The sequence below is a fragment of the Mustela lutreola genome, chromosome 15 (genome assembly GCF_030435805.1).
Source record: "Mustela lutreola isolate mMusLut2 chromosome 15, mMusLut2.pri, whole genome shotgun sequence".
In the NCBI taxonomy this organism is placed as follows: Eukaryota; Metazoa; Chordata; class Mammalia; order Carnivora; family Mustelidae; genus Mustela; species Mustela lutreola.
This window is the reverse complement of record NC_081304.1, coordinates 40,986,505-41,014,430: the sequence shown is the minus strand read 5'-3', so window position 1 is coordinate 41,014,430 and position 27,926 is coordinate 40,986,505. Positions and strand designations below refer to the sequence as shown.

General features: G+C 37.2%; 2 protein-coding genes and 1 pseudogene across 8 annotated transcripts in view; 2 read left to right on the top strand and 1 right to left on the bottom strand.

The window, feature by feature from the left end:
• Positions 1 to 27,926, top strand: part of NF1 (neurofibromin 1) — a 252,514-nt gene that overhangs the window by 161,086 nt on the left and 63,502 nt on the right. The window lies entirely within an intron of this gene.
• On the bottom strand, positions 17,198 to 19,863 carry OMG (oligodendrocyte myelin glycoprotein). The gene is made up of 2 exons (XM_059149029.1): positions 19,721 to 19,863; positions 17,198 to 18,885 (listed from the first exon to the last, which is right to left on the bottom strand). The coding sequence occupies exons 1-2, from the start codon at positions 19,721 to 19,723 to the stop codon at positions 17,557 to 17,559; spliced, it is 1,332 nt and encodes a 443-aa protein (XP_059005012.1). The 5' UTR covers positions 19,724 to 19,863; the 3' UTR covers positions 17,198 to 17,556.
• On the top strand, positions 22,569 to 22,708 carry LOC131817302 (U2 spliceosomal RNA; annotated as a pseudogene).

Here is a 27,926-nt window from a genome sequence, read left to right as displayed (position 1 = left end):
ACTCTGTTGTCCCCTGAGAGGCTGCCCTGTGTGGAAGATAGCATTGAGCTTCTTTCCTCATTCATTCCATGTGACCTGTTGGAAATAATGTATTCCTGCAAGGTCACTGTGGGTTGACTGCATCCCTCTGTGAAGATAACAGTTTTTGCAGGCAGCCCTCTCTGTGTCTGGTGTCTGGTGTCTGGTAACTGCTCCTTGCGCTGCTCCTTCAGTTCTGCTCTCTCTCTGTCTTTTATAGTTTTCCTATCTCTTATACTAAACCCTTCCCCCTCCTTAATACATATTCTCCAATAGCTCAGTGTGAGTGTGCCGTCTGTTTCCTGCCGGAACCCAAACTACTACAGACAATATGTGCACTGTATTGTCTTCCTCAAAATCTGAACAACTCTAAATTTGGAAGTATGTCTTGTCCCAGGGGTTTCAGATGAAGGATTGTGGGGTCTGTGCCAAGCTTATAGGTTTATTTTGAGTATTAATTGTGATAATATTTGAATGGCATTCAATACAGTGCCCAGCATATAATAAGCATTGGGCAAATAGTAGCCAGAATTGATGTAAGAATAGCAATTATGTTGTTAATTTTTTTTTCTGGGAAATTTAAATTTCTCATACTTAATGCTGGTGCTTTAGAACTAGCAAGCAATTAGAAGAGCAGTATCTTCCTTTACATACTTATATTACCTTGAATTGGCCTACGTTTTTTTTCGTTTGTTTTGTGGTTTTTTTTGGTGTTTCTAGAACTTTCTACCTTCACATATTCTTTCAGAACTCTTAAAAAATGGAGAAAAGTGTTCTTATTTATAAAATCATCTCAATGGTCATAAATTTTGTGTAGCAATTTCTTGAGAATTTCAAACAATTTGAGTATGTTATTCTAGAAACAATTAGGCCCCGTCTTCCCATCCATAACTTTTCTCTTTGATCTTTGAATTTTTGTCTCACAAATAGGACACTTAAAAGTTTTCTTGGGTGGCAGTTATGCAAACACTTTTGGCAGTGAAGAACTTTCTGCTTTTTAAAAGATAACCTATAAGTATAATGCCATCGACACTTATTGCTCCTTTGCCTTATGTCGCTTAAACATTGAACACTTTGGAAGTTATGTATGTTTGGTTAGTTCAGAAAGCAGTTAAGGTGTTTGAGGATTGACGTTTTTGTCATGCTACTGGTATGCTTTTACATGTATTTGAAAGTAGAATATTTAAAACATTTCAGGAGGGTGTAGCACAAGTAAGTGGCTTTCTTTATTTTTTTTTTTAAGATTTTATTTATTTATCTGATAGAGAGATCACAAGTAGGCAGAGAGGCAGACCGAGAGAGAGAGAGAGAGAGAGAGAAGCAGGCTCCTGCTAAGCAGAGAGCCTGATGCAGGACTCTATCCCAGGACCCTGAGACCATGACCCAAGCTGAAGGCAGAGGCTTTAACCCACTGAGCCACCCAGGTGCCCCACAAGTGGCTCTCATTGTGGACAGTTACTTGTAAAGAAACCATTTGTGAGCTCCCTGAGAAAGTGGATGTGTAAATACGCATAAGCAGGATACTGTTATGTTAGACTTGAATATGATACCTTTTAGAATTGTACTTAAGCACTTTTCTCTTCTGTGGTAAAATACCAGCCTTTTTGTTTTAGAAATCTAACAGGAAAAGATAACACATTTCCCCTTAGTTGCAAAATACATGTTCCACAGGCAAATGTCTGTCTTGGAACAAGTTGTTTCCTAATTTTATAATATTGTAAGTCTGTTATCTAATTTTGTCTTATTATCATTTATTCTTATTTTTTTCTTATTTTATTTTATTTTTATTTATTTCCAATGGGAAAAAGTAATTTAGTTTTTAGGAGAGAGATTCTTTCTTTCTCTTTCCTTCCTTTGGGTAATGGTATCTCCATCTTCTTTGAGCTCTGAATGGAAGCCTTAACATCCGTCTTCACTTCTACCTGCTCCTAACCACATATAACTAACCAGTCATTAAGTCTTACTGATTTTGCTTCAGAAATTTTTTTATGCTTTATCCTCATATTTTAAACTCTGTTTACAGTTTAATCAATTGTCAAAGCTGAGGTTAGCAAACATTTTTGGTAAAGGACCACACAGTAGATATTTTGGTGTAAAGCCCAAACCAGAAAGATTTTTTAGTTTATTTTTTCTTTTTCTTGGGGGAGGGGAATTACTTTGTTTTGAACAGCGTTTTAAAAATGTTAGAGCCTATGGTGAGTGCTATGAAATGTGTAAGCCTGATGAGTCACAGACCTGTACCCCTGTACCCCAGGGACAAATAATACATTATATGTTTATATGTGTGTGTGTATATACACACACACATATACATACACATATATTGTATGTTCATATATATATATATATATATATATATATGTATATATACATATATGTGTGTATACACACACACACACCCCACACACACAAAATGTTAGAGCCATTCTTAGTTTGCAGGCTCTGCCAAAACAGGCCACAAGGGCATGTAGACAGTATATTGCTGGTGGACAACGATTTGCTCATCTCTGGTCTAGGCTATTACAACAACTTCCTAATTGGATTCCTTGTCACCAGGATATTACCCCATCCCCTCCATTTTCCACATTACCACCAGAATGATCTCTCTAAAATATGACCATGTTACTTCCAGATAAAACCTTTTATGTGCTCCTGTTAGCTAAATTTTCATATGTAAGACATTTATATACCACCTTTGGTAATGCCAAATGAGCATTCTGTACATTACTTTTACAGTGACCAAAAAGTCCTAAAACCATTTGTTTCAGTTGGTCATTTAAGTTTAATAACAGAAGACTAGCCATCACAGTGTGTAGTAACATCGATAGAAGGATGGTTGAGACCTTGTATTATTAGGCCTAGCCTTGAGCTTCAGCAGCACTAACCATCTTACCGTCGGCCTTGGATGCCCTTCGTTTTTTTGTTTTGTTTTGTTTTAAAGATTTTATTTATTTATTTATTTAATTGACATGGGAGGGAGAGACAGTGAGAGAGGGAACACAAGCAGGCTTCCTGCTGAGCAGGGTGCTCAGTGTGGGGCTCAATCCCAGGACCCAGTATATTTACTGAGTTGTGCAGTATGTCTACGTTAGACATTTAATCACTTTCCCCCACCCCCCAAAAAAACCCATACCCATTCACACTTCCTAGTCCCTGGCATCCATACCTCTATGGATTTGCCTCTTCAGGGACTCATACAGTATGTGCTCTTTTGTGACTGGCTTCTTTTAGTTTACAAAGTTTTTTCAGGGTTCATTGAAGTTGTAGCATGTTATCATTACTTTATTCCTTTTTATAGCTGAATAATATTCCATTGCAAGCACATACCCCATCTTGTTAACCCATTCATCTGGTCATGGATATTGTTCCATTTTTTGCTATTATCAATAATGCTGCTATAGATATTCATATATAATTTTTGTCTGGATATATGTATTTTACTTTCTTAGGTATGAATCTTTAGAGTAGAATTATAACTTGATGTTTAACCTTTTGAGGGTTTGCCAAACTGTTTTACAAAGCAAGTTTATCATTTTACATTTTCACCAGCAGTGTACAAAAATTTAAATTTCTCCACTGCCTCATCCAACATTTGTTCTCCTCTGTCTTTTTAAGGCAAATTTTGGCAAAATACCTCCTTACTAAACCATTGTATATTCTATTATTGTTTATCAGTGGTGATATTAGAATATAATTTTTCCTTTTTTAATTGAAATATAATTGACAGATAATCTTTTATTAGTTTCAGGTGTACAACAAAATGATTCAGTAGTTGTATATATATTGAAAAATGATTATCACAATAAATCCAGTTAATATCCATCACACGCATAGTCATGAATTTTTTTTCTTGTGAGGAGAATTTTTAAGATCTACTCTTAGCAACTTTCAAATATTTAATACAGTATTATTAATTATGGTCACCATGCTGTACATTACATCCCTAAGGAATTACTTATTTTATAACTTGAAGTTTGTACCTTTTGACTACCTTCTCCCATTTCACCCACCCACCCCCAGCCCTTGCCTTTGGCAACCACCAATCTCTTCTCTGTATCTGTGAGTTCACTTTTTTGTTTTTTTAAAATCCACATGTAAATGAAATCATACAGTATTTGGCTTTCTCTAATTTATTTCTCCTAGTGTAATGCCATCAGTGTCCATCTATGGTATAAATGGTAAGATATACTTCTTTTTTATAGCTGAATAACATTCTGTTTGTGTGTGTGGGTGTGGGTGGGTGTGTGACATTTTCTTAATCCATTTCATCAGTGGACACTTAAGTTGCTTCCGTGTCTTGGCTATTTAATTTTTTATTTTTATTTTCTTAAAGATGTCTTCATTTGAGAGAGAGAGTATGTGTGTGTGCACATGCACAGGAGGAGAGACCGAGGGAGAGAGAAAGAGAGAGAGAGAATCCTAAGCAGACTCCCCACTGAGCATGGATTCCCAACATGGGACTCCTTCCCATGATCCTGAGATCATGAGTTGAGCTGAAATCAGGAATCATATGCTTAACTGACTGAACTACCCAGGTTCCCTCTGACTATTTTAAATAATGCTGCAGTGAAGCTAAGGGTGTATGGAATATAAATTTTCTGTTCTCCTCTTGGACTTTTAGCTCCTCGGTCTAGATATCTTTATCTAGAAACAGAGAATGTAGCAGAGTAGGTGGTAATTCATAGAATACTTAATAAATGAACCTAGCTTTTAATTGTTACCTATATTTAATCATTCAGTGATAGTATTAAGACTAATTACCAGTTTAAATTATAGACACACATGACTATAATTTGAAGGAAGAAGGCTTGATTTAAATAGCAATTAGAATTGGAGTTCTAAATTGTGGTTTTCTTTTCTGCCTACTTGGTTTATAGAAGTATAGTGACCTTGGGTGTTAGTGAAACAAGGCTTTTGTTTACTCATCAAAGGTGATTTAATGATTGATTCTGGATAATCTGGTAGTTGTGACTTGACATGTGCTATAAAATAATATGGTTAGTGGCTACAATCTTATGTATTGCTATGAAAAAAAAACAGTGTTTTTTTTTTTAAGATTTTAGTGTGAGTAAGAGTGGCACAAAGGGGTGGGAGGGGCAGAGGAAAATGGAGAGAAAGAATCTCCCACAGACTCCTTGGGAAGCACAGAGCCTGATGCGGAGCTCAGTCTTAGGACCCTGAGATCCTAAATCTCCTGAGCCAAAATCAAGAGTCTGACACTTAACTGACCATGCCATCCAGGTACCCCACCAGTTGTTGTTGTTTTAATGAATTGTGGTTCACCTCCTTTAGTGTAAGTATGTGATCCTTGAAAGGAGATAATCCCAAGATGTCCTGAAGAGCTTTGAATATATAAAACAACATGGGAAAATTCTAAAACCAGCAATTAAGAGTAAATACATCCAAGTGACTATTGTTCCTTTCAGAAGAGTCCCTGTTGAACGTGATATACTTCAAATCCTGCTGCCTTTGAGCACAGCATTTAAAGGAAATCGTTTTTGGAAGGACTGTCAAAGTCTGAAGTCTATTTAGATATGGCAAGAAAATCTTCATACTTGAAATTTTTTTGTTAAGACAAAATGTCAAGCTAAGTAATACTATTTTTTGTTTAAAATGAGTTTTTTCTTACGTGACTTACAAACTGGCCCTTAGTAATACTTGCATCATGTGTGACATTTATGTTAAAAATTAAAATCAGGGAGCACCTGGGTGGCTCATTGAGTTAAAGCCTCTGCCTTTGGCTCAGCTCATGATCCCAGGGTCATTGGGCTATCTGCTCCTCAAGGAGCCTGCTTCCTCTTCTCTCTCTCTCTCTCTCAGACTCTTTGCCTACTTGTGATCTCTGTCAAATAAAGAAATAAAAATATTTTTTAAAAAATTAAAGTCAGTTTATAGTCAACTCATACTTAATGTTTGAAGATGTTTTACTATTTTCAGGTGACTCTTTGGTGCTTTGATTAATTTACATGTGCTTTAAAGAAACTTCACAGTGTCTCTAAGTTTATACAGTCCTGCAGCTTTTATTGTTTTTTTAACTTAGAGTCAGGCCAAGAGACTTCTAGCACTTCAAGTATATACTTGGTTAAAGCAAGAAAGATTTCATGTAATCATTGTAGAAAAGCCACACTATGAGGAAATATCAAAACTTATCAATGGATGGCATTGTTAAATGTTTCTTTGCCTATTTGTCATCAGTATGAGGAACTACAGCTGAGTATCTGCTTTCTGAGTAGTCAGACTGGTAAATGGATGTGGCCGTGTGCCAGTTACTCTTACGTTACATGATGTCTTACAGGCAGGAGCGGTTGCTGAGGCTTTGTTTGGCAAACGAGGGCCTTCCTGGTGGTTATTGTGGTGATGACATCTTTGTTTTCCCTTACTGATACTTTGTTTCTTTTCTTCCTCAAGAAAAGCATTCAATCTTAGTTTATTTTCTGTTGAAGCAAGGATTTGACAGGCATTTTCAATTCCTTCAGCCTCCCAGAATGTTCTGTTTGTTTGAATGGTGACTATGGGCAACAAAGTCTCAAAGTGAAGAACTATGTTTCTTGGTATTGAATATTTCATCAGTGATACTTGGCCATGAGATATATATGTGAATTATTCAGATATCTGATTTTTTTTTTTTTACTGCTAAATCGTATTTCCTATGGGACAAATAAATAGCAAACTTTGTAAACTCATTATTTGAGGTCTAACTACCATACATGGGGAATTAGGTACCATTCTGGGTTTAGTCATTTCCATTTCTGATCTTGGTGATTGCCCTGGAATCTCTTAAACAAGGGACAACAGTAACCTTTAAAAAAAATGTAGCTTTAATAAACATGATTTAGACTATTCTTTAAAATACCTATATGGAATACATGTTCTTGACTAGATTTTTACCAGAAGACCCACTGAATCTCTTGCCCAAGATAATAACACAGACTGTAGATGAGAAAACCTCTCATGCACTTTTAAACTGCCATGTGCTTTAAGTAAGTTTAGAACACTGTTTGGATCAGAAAAGAATTACATAGTTCATTCTTTTAACTCTATCTGTGCACGTGCCTGTGTGTGTGTTTAGTTTTTGTGCTTCGATCTTATCAATGACTTCCAACAGATTCATAGTATCAGGCAATGAATTATGGAAAGGATAGATAGGGATATTGAGCGTATGTCTCCACCAGTTCCTAAACATGTTTATTGGAGTTGGGGCTTTGAGCCAAAATGGCATTTTTTTTTTCTTAAGTTAAGCTTCTTTAAAACCTCACTTTGCACAACACTTTCCAAAGCGTGAAGCAAACTAATCTGCTTAAACGTTAACAATTGAGGTGGCATTTTTTTCTGTTTCCCTGACTGGTTTCCCTCAAGCAATCTGCTGGTACTAAGTTGTTCACAGGTATCATAATTAACGTTTCTCTGGAATTGTTCCATAGGTAACTCATACTTGCCCAGAGCTAATTTCTTTTAAGTAGCCACCAGCCAAATCTTCCTTCCTTCTTTTTTTCTTTTTCTTTTTTTTTTTTTAAGATTTTACCTTCTTTGGGGGGGGGGTGCAGGGGGGAGGGAGAGAGAGAAGCTCATGCAGACTCCCCACTGAGCTTGGAGCCCAACATGGGGCTCGATTCCATGATCTTGATCATGACCTGAGTCACAGCCAAGAGTTGGAGGCTTAAACCAGCTGAGCCACCGAAGCACCCCTTCCTTCTTCATAACTTCTTTTCGATCTCTCCTTTTTCTGGACTCTGAAGCTATTACTTGACCTGATGGAAGAAACTTAGATTGTAGAATAAGACTTTCAGAGATTTGACTTGGTCTGTCTTAAGTAAGTTGTTGTTAGCCCACCAGTTATGTATCTTTCATCTTTATTTATAACTTCAGACCAAATGGTCAAAAAATTCGTAGGAGGGAGTGATATCTAAACTAAAATCAAAAGGATGAATGAGTTTGCCAAGGGAAGAAGAGGGAAAGTAATACACTGCAGAGGACATGCAATATCTCTGAAAGCCAGGTGGCAGGAAAGAGCATGATGAACCAGAGACAAAAAGACATTTTGCTTGAATTATACAATGAGGGAGATGGAAGGTTTGAAGATGCTACTTACTGTAATGGAAGGCAAGTGCCTGACCATAATTAAACCATATTGAGAGTTTAGACTGTATTCTGAGGCTTGGAAATTATGAATGTTCTGGGGGGTTTTGTTTGTCTGGAGGAGAGAAAAGACCTCATCTGGTTAGATTTGTTGGGGGAACACTCCTCATGGTAACTGGCCATGTGGAGCTAGCGGTAGCTCATAAAGTGTGTAGGCCAACCTTGGAGAAGCTGCATGTTCATCGGGACCACTGCAATGAAGCAAACATCACCATAAAGTGAATCCAATGAATTTTTGGTTTCCCACTGAATGTAAAAGTGATGTTTGCCCGTTAAGTGTGCAACAGCATGTCTAAAATAACAGTGTACATTCCTCTACTGATGATACTTTATGCTGAAAATGCTAATCATCATTTGAGCTTTCAGCAAGTTGTAATCTTCTTGCTTGTAAAAGTTCTTGCCTTGGTGTAATGGCTGCTGACCAGTCAAGGTGCTGGTTGCTGAAGCGGAGGTGGCCTTGGCAATTAAGACAAGGCAACAATGAAGTTCCATGCACTGATTGACTCCCTTTCAGGAATGATTTCTCTGTAGCACGTGATGCTGTTCAATAACATTTTACTCATGGTAGAACTTCTTTCAACATTGAAGTCAGTTCTCTGAAACCCTGCTGTTGCTTTTTCAAGTAAATATATGTCATATTCTAAGTCTTTTGTTGTTATCTCAACAATTGCCATGACATTTTACCAGGAATAGATTCCAACTCAAGAAACCACTTTCTTTGTGCATCCATCAGAAGCAGCTCCTTATCTCTTCAGGTTTTACATGAGGTTTCAGCAATTCAGTCACATCTTCAGACTTCACTTCTAATCTAATCCTATTTTCTTGTTACTTTACCACATCTGCAGTTACTTCTTCCACTGACGTCTTAAAACGGGATGTCAGGAGGTTGAAATCAATTTCTTACAGGGGCGCCTAGGTGGCTTAGTCAGTTAAGCAGCTGCCTTCATCTCAGGTCATGATCCCAGGGTTCTGGGATCAAGTCCCACATCGGGCTCCCTGTTCAGCGGGGTGTCTATTTTTCCCTCTGCCTCTGCTCCTCCCCCTGGTTGTGCTCTTTGTCTGTCTCTCTCTCTCTCTGTCAGATAAATAATAAAATCTTAAAATAAATCAACTTCTCCCAAAACTCCTGTCCATCTTGATATTTTGACCTCTTTAGTGATGGCTTCTAGAATGGTATCTCCTTTTCAGAAATTTTTTAATTTACTTCGTCTGGTTCCATCAGAGGAATCAGTATCTGTGGCAGCTGTAGTCTTATAAAATGTATTTATTTAGTAAGACTTGAGGGTCACAATCACTTTTTGATCTATAGGCTGCAGAATGGATGTTAGCAGATATGAAAACAGCTTTACTCTCGTTGTCCGTCTCCATGACAGCTCTTGGGTGACCAGGTGCGTTGTCAGGAAGCATTCGTATTTTGAAAGGAATCTTCTTTCTGAGTAACAGTTCTCAACAGTGGCCTAAAATATTCAGTAAAACCATGTTGTAAACAGATGTGCTGATATTCAGGCTTTGTTGTTCCATTCGTAGAGCACAGGAAGAGTAGGTTTAGCATAATTCTTAAGTGCCCTAGGATTTTCAGTTTTATAAATGAGCATTGGCTTCAACTTTAGGTCACCCGCTGCATTAGTCCCTAACAAGAGGTTCAGCCTGTCCTTTGAAGCTTTGAAGCTATGAATCAGTTTCTTTCTAGCTATGAAAGTCCTAGATGATGTTGTCTTCTGATAGACAGCTGTTTTTGTCTACGCTGAAAACCTGCGGTTTGGCGTGGCCGCCGTCATGAAGGATCTGAGCTGGATCTCCTGAAGATCTTGCTGCAGCTTCTGCCTCAGCACCTGCTGCTTCCTCTTGTTGCTTCTCTGTTATGGAAAATGCTTCTTTTCTTAAACCTCATGAACTAGCCTCCGCCTGCTTCAGACTTTTCTTCTGCAGCTTCATCCCTCTCTCAAACCTTCACAGAACCGAAGAGAGTTGGGGCCTTGCTCTAGATTAGGCTTTGGCTTCAGGAATGTTGTGGCTGGCTTCATCTTCTATTCGGACCCTGAAAACTTTCTCCATGTCAGCAATCATGCTGTTTTGCTCTCTCATTATTTGTGTGTTCACTGAAGTAGCTTCAAGAACTTTTCCTTTGCATTCACAATTTGGCTAGCCATTTGGGACAAAGGGCTTAGCTTTTGGCCTAACCTTGACTTTCGACATGCCCTAAGGGTGGTCATTGCTAGCTTTTGATTTATTTTTTTTTTAAGATTTATTTATTTATTTTGGAGAGAGAATGAGTGAGAGAGCACATGCATGTGCATACGTGAACTGGGGGAGGGTCAGAAAGAAAGTATCTCAAGCAGATTCCCCACTAAGCACAGAGTGCAATGCGAGGTTCAGTCTCAGGACGGAGATCTGACCTGAACTGAAGTCACTTAACAGACTGAACTACCCAGGTTCCCTTAGCTTTTGATTTAAAGTGAGAGACGTCAACTCTTCCTTTCACTTGAACCCTTAGTAGCCCTTATAGGGTCATTCACGGCCCTGATTTCAAGACTGTTGTGTCTCAGGGAGTAGGGAGGCTGGAGGGGAGGAAGAGAGATGTGAAGTGGGGGTTGGGGAGGGCTGCTGGTTGGTGGAGCAGTCAGAGCATACACATTTACTTATTCACCATCTTGTATGGGGGCAGTTCTTGGCACCCCAAAACAGTTGTAGTAGTAACATCAAACACCACTGATCACGGATCACCATATAACTAATATAATGATAATGAAAAAGTTAGAAATATTGGGAGAATTACCAAAACGTGAGAGAGACAAAAGCGAGCAAACACTATAGAAAAAAATGGCACAAATAGACTTGCTCAATGTAGGGTGGCAACAAACCTTCAATTTGTAGAAAACACACTATCTACAAAGTGCCGTAAATGAAGCCCAATAAAAGGAAGTATTCCTGGGGATTCCTGGGGGTGTCAAAGGCAGTTGATTAAGTGACTGCCTTTGGCTCAGGTCATGATCTTGGAGTCCGAGGATCGAGTCCCACATCGGGCTCCCTGGTCAGCAGTGAATCTGCTTCTCCCTCTGACTCTCTCTCAAGTACCTAAATAAAATCTTTATTTAAAAAAAAAAAAAAAAAAAAAAGAGGTATGCCTGTATAGGTGCTTCCAAGAATTCTGATTATACTTCTCCATCTCTTATCTTTACTTCAGATACCCTCTAGTTTGTTGGCTACCCCTACCTCGTCACAATTCATTTTTCATCGTCTCATTTTCTTGTTTTCCTGCTCAACCTAGATCTTGTGGACAGGTTTTCAAATAGTTCTTTTCTTGTATCTCTTGGCATTTCTCAAGGACAAAGTAGGTAATAAAACGTACTTGGTATACAGTATCAGCATTTTGGTATATTTCTCTTTTTTGTTGTTTTTAATACATAGTTCTATATTTATGTTTATATCTGGTTACTTTTGCTTTTCTTCCTAGTTTTTGCATTTTCCACCTTTCAAACTTGAAAAAAACTCTAATAAATATTTTTATTAGACACATAATATTCTGGTCAGTGGATCATGATTTACTTACCTCATGTCCTAATGGTAGATATTTAGTATTGTTTCCTTTTTTGTTGTCAGAAAGAGTTTACCTAGAATTTACTAGGTTATAGGTTAAAGTATTTTAGGTTTTTGATCACTGCCCATAGTGGGTGTATTAAATTAAGAATATGCAGATAGTACCATAATGAGTATTTGCCCAAAGAAAACAAAAACACTAATTTGAAAAGCTATATGCACCCCTGTGTTCATTGCAGCATTATTTACAAAGTCGAAGTGTAAGCAACCCAAGTGTCCATTGATAGATGAATAGATAAAGACAATGTGGTATATATATATGTATATGGTGAAAGATTACTCAGCCATAAAAAAGAATGAAGTCTCACTGTTTCTTACAACCTGGATGGACCTAGAGAGTATTATGCTAAGTGAAATAAATCAGACAGAGAAACACAGATAGCATATGACTTAATGATGTGGAATCTAGAAAACAACAATCAACAGACTAACAGACTCATAGAGAACAAACTGGTGGTTACCAGAGGGTAGGTGAATGTGGAGATAGGTGAAATAGGTGAAGGGGAGTAAGAGGCATAAACTTCCACATATAAAATAAGTAAGTCATGGAGATAAAAAGTACAGCAGAGGAAATACGGTTAATAATATTGTAATAACATTATATGGTGACTACACTTAGAATTGTCGAATCACTATGTTATACACCTAAAACTAATATCACATTGTATGTCAACTATATTGCAGCTGAAAAGGGAGGAGAATGGATTATTTAAAAAAAAAAAAAAAAAGAGAGAGAGAGAGAGTATGCAGATTATAAGCTGTTGAATGAGGAGGCACAAACCACCTACACAGGGTTGGCAGGGAGGTCCCTCAGCATCTGGGCTTCTGCTCTGGGGAAGTGAAAACCCTGGGGTTGTTTTGATTTGATTGTTTCAATACACTCACTCAAAGGAAGTAAAGTCAAAAGATTTATTACTTATGGATCCCAGAAATATGGGGTGGGGGAGTCTGCACAGTGACCTAGAAGAAGGGCAGTCTTCCATCCCGGGTTACCAGCGAGCAGAAAATAGAGCATGGAGCACGGGGTAGCAAGCACCTATTACTTATAAGGTGGTTGGGGTGATGGTCACTAAAATTTTAATGGGCTCATCTCTAAGCAGTTATTTAAAAATGTGCCCCAGGAAAAGCAAAGCAGGAGCTTGTGGTAGAAAGCTCAAGTCCTTATCTAAATGTCCAGACTCAGGGTTTGTGCAGGGTTGTCATACTGCAGAATGCCTAGGCAGCAACCTAAAATAGCTGTTTTCTCATCGCAGATGCCAATTGCTGTCCAAAGGATTTGTACCAGTATGTGAATGTAGCTATTTTGTGATGTCTTCCCTAGCCTTAATTTTTATTTATTAAAAATTGCTTGCGAATTACTAATGAGAATGGTATCATACTTTATTTTTATTTCTCAGTTATTATGTGGTAGGCCATATTCCCAGATACTTATCCATCACCATGCTTTCTGTCTTTTAAATATTCAGTTTATGTCCTTTGCCCGTTTATCCATTGGGAATCTAAATATTTTTTTTTTATCAATTTTGTGAGCTTTTGGTTAGCAATCTCCTTTATGGTATTCTCTTTGTTTTTATTAGGCTCATTGTTTCAGCATAAAGAAATTTGGGAGTTTTGTATAGACAAAACTATTGATGATTTCTTTGTGGGTTTTTTTTTTCTATTTCTAATTTTAAAAAGTCACCCAGAGATTTATAAATATGTGTAAATCCTATGATGGTTTTAAGACTTCCTTTTTTTTAATGTCTTTTTTAGTTCACTGTATAGGTTATCACATGAAGTGAATGTTAAATTGGGCTGTGTTCAGTTTCCCCACCATTCTTTATTGAGTCTTACCCTTACCATGGAATTTGTGATATTTTCCCCCCTCCATGTTAATAATGTTTAGGAATATTACGTGGTATGCACTGTTCTGAGCATGTTGCGTGAATTATCTTATTTTGTCCTCACTCCTCACAACTACCCTGTGAGGAAATGGAATTCTCCTGTGCAGTATGCTCTGGTTGCACTTTCATTTCTATGCTATGGATGTCTTCCTTTCTATTTTTAGGACCTTACCGTTCTTTCTTAATTATTAGAGCTGAGATGTGTTTTCCTCTAGAGAAAGTGTAAGGTAACTCTACTACTTCTTTTTTCTATTCATTCATTCATTCATTCCCAGATGAACTTAAGTGTTTCATTTCTTGTTCCAAAAAGAATTTCATTGACGTATTTGTCAGAGTTGGTTTACTCAATAAATTATACTGGAAATAATCTCATCTTTGCAGTATCACTCAAGGTGTGTCTTCTGTACTTAGCCTTTATGTCTGGTACATTCCAGATGCTGAATAAATGTCTATTGATTGAAAGAATAGATGAATGGAGAAATCTTTATCATCTCCATCAAGTCTTGGTTAATACCTCTCATTAATGTTTTTTAGCTTTTCCCCATCTGGGTCCAGCATATTTCATATGAATGTTATTTCTTGGCATTGTAGATTGGATTTTTTGTTGCTGCCATGGGCAGTATCTTCTTCCTGGAATTTTCTAATTATTTGTTGCCTGTATATGAGAAAGTCACTCATGGTTCCATATTTTTTTCATTAGTTATTTAAGGTTATTCTTTTGAAGGCATTCCTGAGGAATCCTTGGGATAGGCAGTTATTTCAGTCTCTTAGTAATAATTTTGTTTATTTCCATATAATTATATCTGTTGTTCCTATTCTGGAATTTCCCAAATACTATTGAAAAGATCGGTGATAATCAGCATTATTGTTTTGATTCTAATTTTAATAGAAATCTAACTTTTCACTTTCAACCATGATGTTGGCTGGTGGTTTGCAATGCATGGTATCATTGTTTATCTAGTTCTTAAAATGTATTTCACAAGGAATAATCTTATAAAAGACTTGGGGTTGACTTTCATGTGACATTTTTGGTGTCCACTGAAAGAACTTGCTGCTACTCCAGAGCATTGTTATGGAAGAATTGAATAGCACATACTTGTGATCTTTCAGTTGAACCAAAGATGTTTTCTCATTCTGCTGTGATAATAAAGTTTCTCTGACTTTCTTCTGGCTCCCTATTCCACTAATATCTGAACCTGAATTCTGGAGGGCGGAGAGCAGAGACTGAAGCACACACATCCTTTCATTTTACTGCTGCTAGGGTGGAGAGCTTGGGTGTTTCTCTGTGCATGAATTTCTCAAAGCAGTAGGTTTGGATGTACACATGTGATAATAATCTGAACAATAGCAGCAACATTACTGCAGGTAGAGTGTCGGGGCCCATGACACTGCGTTAAGGCATCCTGTGAATTACACCATGTGATCCTCAAGAGAAACACTGTGAGTAAGTTCTGTGGGGTATTTGAGGCATGAGGAAACTGACCGAGAAAAGTGGTATCTTGTCCAGAATGGTACAGCTAAGAGACGACAGGCAGGATTTAGGCCTAAACTTAGACATCAGAGCACACACTCTTCACTGATACTTTATCCCTTACTGCATTTGCTTTGTCATTTGTGCTCTTATTTGAATCCTCTTGACTGGTGAGAAACAAAAGTTACTGTAAAATAGAACCTTAGGGGTGGATAAATGGATGGGTGGATACATATCTTACGAGCTTGAGAGGACTAATGCATTTTGAAATGTTCATGAAGCCCAGTAATACAGTAGTTCTTGTCTTAGGGGCAAATAATGAGCCCTCCTCCATTAATAATGACAAGAACACAATTTCCTTAGAAGGAAGTTTATGTGATTACTTTAAGGTTAGGTAATAACTTCTTTCTAAGGACTTAGAGTCTGTGTAGTTGACATGCGTTATACTTGTAAATTTACTGAGTTTTTTCCTCTGCATTTTTCAGACAAATCAGTAAGATTGGCATAATCCATAGGTGCTACTTATGCCATTACCCATAATTTCTTCTTCTTGTCACTTTTCCACATAGTGTGTGTGTATATAAATATATATATGACATATATTTGGCATCTTCAGTGAAAGACACCTACTTGTTGTGAAGCCCAGGATATGTGTTTTTTGAAACAAGACACACGTTTGAGGTAGAGTAGGAAATATCTGGGCAATTAGTCTTTATCATCTCTGGTGAAGATACTAACTCAGTGATTGGGAGGGAATGGGAACAGCTTACCCATTTGGAAAGCTAGTGAATTTTAAAATCATTTAGGGGACTTTTTCAAATAAACCCCTTTCTTCATGGTGAAATTCCCTGACATAGTAAGTTAGGTTTTCTGGGGCAGAGAAATGTTCAAGAGCCACGGTACAGGAAAGGAATTGCTTTATTGAAATTTAACAGTAATTTTTCCATAAGCCTGGTCCTTTAAACACACACACACACACACACACACACACACACAGGAGGGTTATTTCTTTTCTCTCTCTCTGAATAGAAATGTTCCCAGACCTAGAAAGAAGTCTTATCTTATTTTAAAATGTCTTAGGAAGGAGCATAAAAGTTTCTTTCTGGACTCTCTCCCAACCCTAGGAATGGCTTGAAATAGATTCTTCCTTGTGTCTCACAAATTAAATACCTCATTTGTGGCCCACCTGCTTCAGTTATGCTTTCTTGCATTTTAATCTAGCCTTGTTTCAGAGCTTCTTTTCCTGACTCTTGGTTATTATATTTGTCTCTAATTCATAAGGTGGCTTACTTTTATACTTGTGGGAAGTTCTCCATTTTCTTCTAGTTGAGTCCCAGTGCAGTTTGATGTTGAGTGTTAAGATCTGTCCTATGCCCAGCCTTAGTCCTTTTGTGTGTTTTATTGGGCTCTTTGCCTGGTTTTAGAGATGAATCCCATCCTTTTTTTCCATTTTCCTTTCCTTTTCCTGTCTCTTCCTTACTACTGCCTATGTTTCTTACACTCCCAGGATTTTATTCTGAAATGAATCTTATTTTTAATTTAGTTAAGTCCGATTTTGATGTGCAAAGGATAGATTTTCCTCTCCTATATATAGAAGACATTTAATTGTGTAAATATTTAAATTCTCCATTAATAAATGGTCTGTTAAATATACTCTAAAACTGTTCCTTTACATGCCTTTAAAGGCAGACTTTTTATTGTGTTTCCAATACTTCTCTTAAATGCAAAAAACAAAGCTGTTAAACTTTCCTTATTAAAATGCAAAGCCTAGTGTCTTCTAGCTTTTTGAAGAGCTTTTGTCCATTATATAATCTGTAAAGTAGCCAAGAGTTCCTCAGAAGCAGGACATCATTTAGATTTGAAACAATTATGGTTTGTGTGTAACATAATGATGTGGCATAACCATTCATGGGGGGACAACCACGGTTATACTTCAGTGACAAAATCCTTGGATACCTCCAACATGTCATTTACCATAAAGACTTTATGAGGGTACCCCAGAACAGAAATGGTTAGGTCATTTTGACTCTACTCAATAGATTAAGTTGGTATGACTAGAAAGCCAAATGACACAGTTATGAGCATAGACCTTTTATTTTTTTTCCCCAGATGTTTGACAATGTAAACATACATAAAATACATATTAAAGTTTAGATGCTTTATATCTTGTGCAATAAATTGAAGCCTTAAAAAGAAAACATTTCATTAAAAAGAAGGAAACTCATTAGTTTTACTTAATTAAGACAGTAAAATAGCAGCGAGTACCAAGACATTGTGCACTTCTTTTATTTAAGACAAGTTACTTCATTACATCAGAGTCAGAAATGTAAGACTGGCTTTCTTGAATACTTATATAGCTTGAATCACTGGTTAGATAGGGACATATTTTCCCAACTGTACATCAGGGAAGAGTTCTTTCGTTAGTTTCAAAAAAAAAAAAAATGCAGACCCTCAAACAGCCAGCATGACCACAGCATTGAGCATTATGAGAAATGAAGCATTTACTTTCCAAGCACTTGCCACAGAAGGTAAGCGAGTCTTTACATTTGTGGTTGTCTCTTCCCTCCGTAAGTTAAGGGTTGTGCTTTGTTGAGGCATTTCAGAGAAATTATTTGGCATGCCACTAGTAATGCTTAGGGTCATGGGTGTTGGGGATGATTTTGTTGAGCTAGGGAGGCTTGTGTTTGTAACCATTCCATCTTGGAGATGAATAGTTAGAGTTGCAGCTGCTGCTTCATGTGAACTGATGGTTTCTATGGATGTCTCTTCTGGGTAGGGCACAAAAGCCTTGTCAGTGCTAGCAAAGGTGGTGTCTTTGCTTAGAGTGGCACCAAACGTTGTTTCCTTTGTTCGATATTGTTTGGGTGTTTTGGTCACTTTGGGTTGAGTAACCATACTCAGAGAGTTAATGGTGTCCACTGTCTGCATCCCACTTACAGTGAACAAGCTTGAGGTAAATCCAGGAGGTGTGGGATATATGTTATGTTCCTTCAGAGATGATATTTGGCTAGAACAGGGAGTCCCTATCACATGGGCTTTTGTTTCCATCATCCACTTCAGTAAGTAAGTAATGTTTTGTTTGTGGTCACACAACCACCTGTTATTGTAAAGGGTTATCTCTTGCAACTGAAAGAGTTGGTCAAAAGCTTGATCTGGAATGAATGTGAACTTATTATTGTGCAGGTAAAGATGTGTGAGATTGGTCAGGTTTATTAATGTTCCTGGAAGGATTTGTGTCAAGGAATTGTTAGACAGGTCCACGATATGTAGTTTGGAGGGCATATTGGTTGGAACTGTCCAAAGTTTGTTACTACTGAGGTTGAGAACCTCAAGACTTCTTAGTGTATTTTTAATGAGGACAACCTTTTCCAGCATATTCTTAGAAACATCCAGAAATTTAAGGTTCCACTGATAAGCAGTATCAGATTTGTCAAGCAGTTTAATGTTGTTGTTAGCTGCAGACATGTTCCAGAGGGACCGAGGTAACTGAGCAGGCAGGCTTTCGAGCCTGTTGTTTGAAATGTCCAGGGTCCTCAGATTGGTATATTGGGTTAACTGGTTATGAAGATCAGTAAAATGGTTATAAGACAGATTTAAATGGATAATATTCTCTTGCAGTCCAGATGGTAATGTAGTCAAGTTTCTGCCTGAACAGTCCACATGCCTGTGCCTCTCTGTGCATATACATTGGAGAGGACAACTGCATAAAATACCAGGTGTGAGAAACAGAAGGATGAACAAGCTGGGAGACATTTTCAGTATCTGATATTCCATCAAAGCCTGGAAACAAACAGATACACCCTTCTTTTAATATGCAAACACAATTAGGCATCTGCATGGGTCAGTTAGCATTAGGCAAAATTTTCAATAAACCTCCTTGTTGTTGAGTCCTTTTATAATTGTTCCAGTGATTAAACTAACAAAGCTCCCCTTCATTTATAGTCCAAATGCTTAATCCTTCAATTGGGGCTATGTGGTAGAGAGGGACTCTCTCCCCCTACTTGCTTCTGCATTTTCACCCTTCTCTTCTCCCTTCTTTTACCATAGTCTTTCTTAATTTATCTTCCTAGAGCCTTTACATTACAAAATGGCATTCTCTGCAAATACAGAGTCAGAATCTTATGCTATTACTATTTTTGATAATATCCTTTCTTACTCAGATAGGAAAAAATGGCTGTCGAGTCTGTTTTGTTTTTTTTTTTTTTCTTTTTTTAAATCTCTGCAGTAATGTAATAGTCAATGTGTGTGTAGAGTAAGATTTTATTTAGATATTAAGACGATACTTTAAAATTCATCTTTGTCTTTTTAGGATAAATATATCCTCGTAAAACATTTTAAGGCACCTGAAAAATTCAGACCAAGACCATACCCTTAAACCTCGCATTTTATAGTGATTTTTTCTGTTTATTTCAGTGTCGATGCTAAAAGAAAGCAGTGTGGACATTCACAAAGTGAATGAATATTAAAAAGAAACCCCTCTACTGACACTGCAGCAAATTTCTGGTGCATGCACTTGCTTCTGAATATATATTCAGTCCTCCACTGACTTTTTCTTTAAAAAAAGGGGGAAAAAATTCCCAAAGTCAGTCTTTTACTGATCTAAATAACAGCTTACCATAGTGTCGTCTTCAGCAGCAGCATCTCATTTTCTCCGGGAAACTTAAGCTTAAAGGTCGCCTTGTTCTGGAGAGTGGGAACCGCTTCTGGCTGTGGGCTGTGCTTGCCTGCTCAGCTGCATTGTGTTGCTGGGAGCTGAAGCTCTGCAACCACCTGATCAGTACCACAGAGGAGGACTGCAGAGCTGTCATTGGCGCTGACTCGAATCTATTGCAAGAGGTGCACACGCAACAAAATGGACCCCCCCATTAAAAAAAAAATTACGGCATTGAGCATTCCTATGGATCTCTGATTTGCTATAGGATATAGTGCCTCGTGTACCTTAGACCTGGCCCTTTCTCATTTTTGTGTATCTGTCTGAGCTGATGTTCTGCATTCGAACATGGCCTCATGAAGAATTTGTGGTTCTTTTTAAAGCCTCTACTCTATTCTTTTTACACATTAAAAAATGTTGAAAATGAATTTGACCTTCCCTGTGGATGGTTTTTCTAAGATGTTCATTTAACTATTTTTAACTCCTGCCTTTTCATGTTGTTCTAAAATGGTTCAATTGTCATGTCACTTTTGAGAATAACATAATACAATCTGTTTCATTTTCATATGCTCCCCCAACATGGTGATTATTACGTATAATCAGCTCTTTGAGTTTATCAACCACTTAAATCTTCATCTTCCTTTTTCGGAAATACTCAAGTACTTCCATATGGTTATTTTGTCTTTATCTTTTGATACAAAGGATCATTTAACCCAGACTATACAAGCAAGACTGCATTTTTAAATGAGCATCATATGCTTTTAATTAAATTTATGTGGTCAGATATGTTTTATTTTATGCTTTTTAGGTGAAGGATATTTTACAACATGCAACTTATTTTGTTCAGTCAATAGGTATATGAATTCTTTTCTCCAGAGACCTCTTTGATGCTGTAGGAATAACTGTTTATTTGATTTTATGTTTTAAAAATAATAGCATCAACTTTAGGTGATTTCTTCAGAATGTTTCACATTTTATTTTATTTTTTTTTAGATTTTTTGAAATTTATTTGACAGACACACAGCAAGAGAGGCAACACAAGCAGGGGGAGTGGGAGAGGGAGAAGCAGGTTCCCCACTGAGCAAGGAACCCCATGTGAGGTTCGATCCCAGGACCCCAGGATAATGACATGAGCCAAAGGCAGCCGCTTAATGACTGAGCCACCTAGGCGCCCCTCACATTCAGTCTTACTGAGAAAGTAATTTAGAGTTTTTAAATTGCATGAAATAATGTCAAAGACAAAAACTTTTGGTCATGAGTTTTATAAAATGTGACCAGATTTATAGTCACTTCTGCTTCCCTTTTTAGTGGATTGATTATATAAATAATCTGTTAAAATCAAATCTAATTTCCAGGATAGCCAGTTTATCTTAGAAAAGAAAGCAGATAAAGTCATGGCATTTTCATTACAAAATTTTTACTATTTAAAAAACAAGCAATTATTAGTACATTCCATGTAAAGAAAATCTCCTTATGCCTTGTTGTTAATCCTTTTTTTCTCTAAATTATTATTTGTTATTATTTTGCCCCATATTTTATCCCAAATAGAATTTATTATATTAAAAATTTGAAATTTATTTTCTTAGAAAAGAAACTATACTCTAGGAGTCACCTTTTGTATAAAATTAATGTTCCTCGAAAAGTATCTACATTCTAAAAGTCTGCAGTGTTAGAAACTTATTATTGATTAGGTGCTTTATTCCCACTTTACTTGGAGAGTTCAGCATTGGACTCTTAATAAGATTCTTTCTATGGATTTCAGAAACCAGTCATCAATCTTAGTGCTTAAAAGCAATGTGTTTAAAAATACTACATTCAGCAATATTGTTGTGGAAATAAGGAATGATTGTTTCGACATTTAGATTTCTTATATTTTAACTCCTGTTTTACTATTATACTTCAAGGAAGTCTCATTACATCAGTGTGGAAGTGTCCATTATACTTACCAGTAATTTTTTTTTGAAACCAAGGACTTGTTATTTCATTAAGTTATGATTCAAATGATTTGGGGAGTAGGCTTTATTGAGATTAGGTTCTGCTGTATATAATAGAAAATTCCAATACAACAACAGTGCCAGTATTTCTCATTTCAGGTTTGGAGACATACCAGTTGCTTCCTCTTTTTCAAAGATTATTATAAAATCCTCAAAAAGAGGGGAAATATTTTAATGTATTTGAATTATAATAATTTGTCCTTATGCTTTTAGAAATTCTCATGAAATAGGGGCCCCTGGGTGGCTCAGTGGGTTAAGTGTCTGCCTTTGGCTCAGGTCATGATCCCAGAGTCCTGCATAGCGGGGAGCCTGCTTCTGCCTCTCCCCACACTGAGCTCATGCTGTCTGTCGCTGTCTCTCTCTCCCTCTCTCAGATAAATAAATAAAAGCTTAAAAAAAAATTCCCATGAAATAATATAATAGTATTTTATTATTACTCAAAAAATAAGAATTTTGTATAGGCTTAAGTGTTTGTTACAACTTCTCTTAGGTATTAGGTATTATTTCAGATGCATTGCATTTAATATTTTTTATTTTTTCAAATTTTTATTGTGTTATGTTAATCACCATATAATACATCATTAGTTTTTGATGCAGTGTCCCAGATTCATTGTTTACATATAACACCAGTGCTCCAAGCAGTTCATGCCCTCCTTAATACCCACCAACAGGCTCCCCCTTCCCCCACCCCCACCCCCAAACCCTTAGTTTGTTTCTTGGAGTCCACAGTCTCTCATAGTTCATCTCCCCCTCCAATTTCCTCCCCTTCACTTTTCCTTTCCTTCTAATGTCACACTGCATTTTAGATAAGCCTGTCAATCGCTTCTCGGCCTTTTGGCTAAGATCAAGTGTAGATAAGCCTGTCAAGTCAGGAATTACAGCTATTTAGGCAACTATTCTAGACTAAGCATATATATATATATATTTTTCCATTTATATATTCTTTTGTGAAACACACTGTCCTAGGATATATCACCCCAACATTGTGAAAGGTATAACAGATTGGCAGATGCCAGGGAACAACTGTCCTGTGGTAATCAACAGTTTGGAAATCTAATCAGTTTGTCTTTTTTTTTTTTTTTTTAACTCATTCCCATTTTATTTTATTTTTTCATTCCCATTTCATTTTATTTTGATTCCAGTATAGTTAACATAGAATGTTCTATTAGCTTCAGGTCTACAAAATAGTGATTCCACAATTCTGTACATTACTCTGTGCTTGTCATGATAAGTGTATAGTTTGTTTTTATTTCTTAAGTTCATAAAATTTGTCATGCTTGAGAGTAAAAGTATTATATTTTCTATCTTTAGTAATATTGTTGGCTATTCAGATTGAATTTGCTGCTGAAAACAATTAAGAGTACTGAACAAAGTATTTAATAGGATGTATGAACTGACAAGATAGAAATTACCACCTCAAAACCAGGTGGATCTTTCTGTTCTCCCCTCTGCACACCTTTTTTCCCATACTGTTGGCTTGTTGCCAAAACTCGGTTATTTGTTCATCTCGATCTATCTGTTTGCTTCTTTATGAACATTTAATTTGTTCCTTTATCCCCCATATTTCCTATAAATGGTCTCTAACAGCATTAACATAATTGTTGTATCATCGTACAATAGTTTCAGAGTAATGCCAGTATTGCTACAATTAGATTACAGACTACTGAATAAAACGTAAGATTTCTTTGCAGCTCTATTTGTTCTTAGAATATATCTCACTAAGGATATGTAGTCAATTCTGTGCTCGCATGCAACTTGAAATAAGGATTTTTCTGTATGTTTATATAACCAACTTTGCATGAAGTTAGGTTCATTAATTCTTAGGGATTGCTTAAGTCAAAACTATGTGACAAGGTGTATTCAGAGATATCTTCTCTATCCCCTTCACCCTATATCTGCTCTTCCTCTTATTGGTGACCGTTTGTATTTGCTTTTGGTTATATATTTTTTAAAGATTTTATTTATTTATTTGACAGACAGAGATCACAAGTAGGCAGAGAGGCAGGGAGAGAGAGAGGAGGAAGCAGGCTCCCTGCTGAGCAGAGAGCCCGATGTGGGGCTCGATCCCAGGACCCTGGGATCATGACCAGAGCCGAAGGCAGAGGCTTTACCCCACTGAGCCACCTAGGCGCTCCTGGTTATATTTTAACTGTATTTCTTTTCTTTTTCTTTTTCTCTTTATTTCTTTTCTTTTCTTTCTTTCTTTTTTTTTTTTTTTTTTTGCAAACATACTAAGATGTGTATGTATTATACGTTCTTACTCCCTTTTCTTATATTAAGGGCTGCATATTAAATATACTATTATACATCCTTTTAAAAAGAAAAGACTTTATTTATTTGAGAAAGAGAGCACAAACAGCAGAGAGGGAGGGAGAGGGACAAGCAGACTCCACGCTGAGCACGGATCCTGTTGTGGGCTCATCAGGGGTTTCAATCCCAGGACCCTAAGATCACAACCGTAGCTGAAACCATGAGTCAGATGCTTAATTGACTGAGGCACACTGGCACCCCTACTGTTTACACATCTTGTTCTTTTTTTTCCTGAATATATCTTGAAGATCATGCTACATCAGCATATAGGGATCTTTCACATTCATTTCACAATGCATAGGACCCCATTTGGGAATGTACCATGGTTTATTCACCCAGTCCATGTTGATGGACATGTGGGTTGTTTCCAGACTTTTGCTGTTATAAATAGTGCCAGTGAATACCCTTGAACCTAAGTAGTTTCATATTTTGTCCAATGAATCTTTGAAAAAGATTCCTAAAGGGGCCCCTGGATGGCTCAGTAGTTAAGCATCTGCCTTTGGCTCAGGTCATAAGCCCAGGGTTCTGGGATGGAGCCCGGAGTCTGGCTCCCTGCTTGGTGGGGAAGCCTGCTTCTTCTTCTCGCAGTTCCCCTGTTTATGTTCCCTCTCTCGTTGTCTCTCTTTCTCTGTCAAATAAATAAATAAAATCCTTAAAAAAAAAAAGGAAAAGATCCCTAAAAATGGGATTACTGAGTAAAAGGGTAAATTCATTTAGAACTTACCCAGATATTACTGGCTTCTTCTGTCTGATCCTACCATTTTGCAATCCCAGCAGCCGCATACCAAGGTGTCAGGTCTGTATCACCTCACCATACACTTTGTTGTGGAACTTGTGGCTTTATATCAATCTGATAAGTAAGAGTATCTCCACATAATTTTAAATACATCTCTTATTATGAGGAATGTTGTATATCTTTACATTTTTAGGAACCATTTAAATTCTTCTTTTTCCTAGGTTTTACACATTCCACATTATAAAAGAAATCTCATATTTTCTTCCATTACTTGTATAATTTTATGCTTTATATTTAGATCTCTGGTCCGTTTGGTGTTTATTCTAATGTAGTGTGAAGTATGGATCCAGTTTTATCTTTTTCCAAATGTATATCCATTTGTCCCCCTAGCTCTTTCTACTGATTGGAGATTGGAGTCCATTTCTGGACTTTCCATTCCACTCATCTAATCATGTATCAGTATCATGGTACATGATTATTATAATGTTTTAATTCTAGGTACCCAGATATTTTGTACTTTACTTTTTTTATTAGAACTAGGTAATAATAATTACAGGTCAAGTCATTGTGTCCCCCACTACCAGCTGCAAATGGAATATGTAAATAATACATCTATATGTTGCAGTGCATGAAGTATGTGCTCGTTGGTCCTATATAAGTGAGAACAGTGCTGAACCAGGAGTCTGGGAACAGACACAGCTTTTAGTATCACCACTAAGAATATCACCACTAAGAAAATCGCTACTCTCTCCAGCCAATTTTCTCAGCAGTTAACAAATAAAAGGAATGGAACTAGGTGGTCTTCAGGGATGTTTCTCAATCTAATTAATGCTGATCTGGTAAGCGCACCACTGCTGTGTGGTAATTCAGTCACTTTTTATTCCCTTATGCCTTGTTCTTCCGCCATGTTTATGAAGTAAACTTTCTCTAATGCTCTGGGTCCTGGTTCTTTCATCTTTTTTTAAGTCTTTCTTTTTTCTAGCATTTTCTTTTCTCCTGTATTTCTTTTATTAGCTTGCATTTCTTTCTGCTGATTAAGCAAGGATTGCCACTGTTTGGCTGCTCAGCTTCCACTGACCTCAGTGGGGAAAAATTGCATGCAGAAAATGGGAGTTATTTTTCCCCCTGGCAGAGAATTTAAAAAAGAAAGAAAGAAACCAAAAACTAGCTGCTGACACTAAGTCTGTGATTCTTAAGTTGTACAACAAATAGAAGGAAGAAAGCTACATGTAGGTTTTAAAGAGATCAGACAAGTCTATAACCAGGTCATCAGCTCCTGATTTATCTGTAAGAGTTGGTACTCCCCGATATTTCCCAGCACCCACCCTTCAAGAGATCAGGAAAGAAGGTGATGAGAAAGAAGAGCAAAAGTGTGGAAAGAGCCTCTTTAGGTAACCATCTTACATGTAAAATGAGGAGAGTTATGTGGGTTTAAAGCGCATCAAAGTCTTAAGTGTATCTTACTTAAGCTAACTAGAATACTTCCCGTTCAGAAGATTAATAGGAAGTTCTTAAATTCCTGATGGCTGCTGGGTAAATAAACCTTAAAAGTGCCAAGTTTGAAAAACAACATGAGAGAAATGTTTTAATGTGAAAGACAGAGAACCAGTATAATAGGATAGTAAATATGCTTCAGGAATAAGCATCAGGAAAAATTAGTTCAAGGAAGTGTTTCTACAGATAAAAAGTTTTAATGGTCAGTAAGGGACAGTTTAAAAGATTTAAAGGGAAACCTTATAGATAAAATTTCAGTGTCCAAAAGCTTCCTCTTTTTTTTTTTTTTAATTGAAGGTGGAGCTTTGGGGAACCTGGGTGGCTCAGTTGGTTGGGCAGCTGCTTTTCTCTCAGGTCATGATCCTGGAGTCCTGGGACTATGCCTTTACTACTATCCAAGTAGCTCTTTGTGATAGTCTTCCTTTCATGTTAATCTCACTAGCTCCTGTTTTTCCCTTCTTAAATATGGGTACTTGTTATTCAGTCCTCACTCTTAGCTACTTTTCTCTAATCTTGATTGCATAAATTTTCAGCTCTCACCTATATGCCATAGCTCCCAAACCTGCACATCCAGCCTAAACTCATGGGGAGTCTGCTTCTCCCTCTGACCTTCTCCCCTCTCATGCTCTCTCTCTCTTTCTCTCAAATACATAAATAAAATCTTAAAAAAAAAAAAAAAAGGTGGAGCTTTGTTAGTTTATTGAACATGAGTGCTACAAATAAACAAAGTGTTTTGTTCTGAAAAACTTCAGAAATATGAGGGGTTCTTTAAGGTTAAACTACCAACAAGACCACCGCATTTCATTATGAGTGAGACTTCCCCTGGGAGTTAGGGTAGGGCAAGGAGGACCACTACATGCTTGTTGGGCAAAGAGGCACTTCTGCAGGCACAGGCTGGCACCCCAGCAAGCATAGCCAAGGAACACTTGCCATATGGACACTGCCAAAGATTGGGGCCACCCCTGCTCTGATAACTCAGATTCATCACTTATCAGGTCATGGAGGAAAGATGAAATTCCGCATTGGAGTGGTGGTTTAAGAACTTAAATATAGAGTGTCAGAAAGTATAAGTAAGTTTAGTGAAAGTTGAGAACCATCTGTATTTGATACAGTCTGGTTTTCTTGGAAAATTATTCAGATTTGGAACGAAGCCAAAGAGTTGTGGTTTAGTGTATGTGGTTTTGTTTTCCATTGTAAGATTTCTTTTCTGGGTGGTGCTTGAGCCATAGAAAGAAGAAATTCTTTAAAGAGGCTAATTTTTAAAAAATTGTGTTCTCCCAGCGAGATAGGGAAATATCAACAGTTTTTGGTGTATGCTTCTATTCTTTTGAAGTAGATATCCCTAATCCAACGTCCCCTCCATTTGATGGTTTGTTTTTTTTTTTAGATTATTTATTTGTTTATTTGACACAGAGAGATCACAAGTAGTGGGGTGGGGAGCAGGCTCCCCGCTGAGCAGAGAGCCCAATGATGCTCAATCCCAGGGCTCTGAGCCAAAGGTAGGAGCTTAATCCACTGAGCCACCCACCCACTGAGCCAAATGGAGCACCCCTCCATTTGATGTTTTAACAGATTTGCTTTACTGTTTTCAGTGAGAGCTAAAAGGAAATTTTTGTGTTCTCAAATACGCATTTTA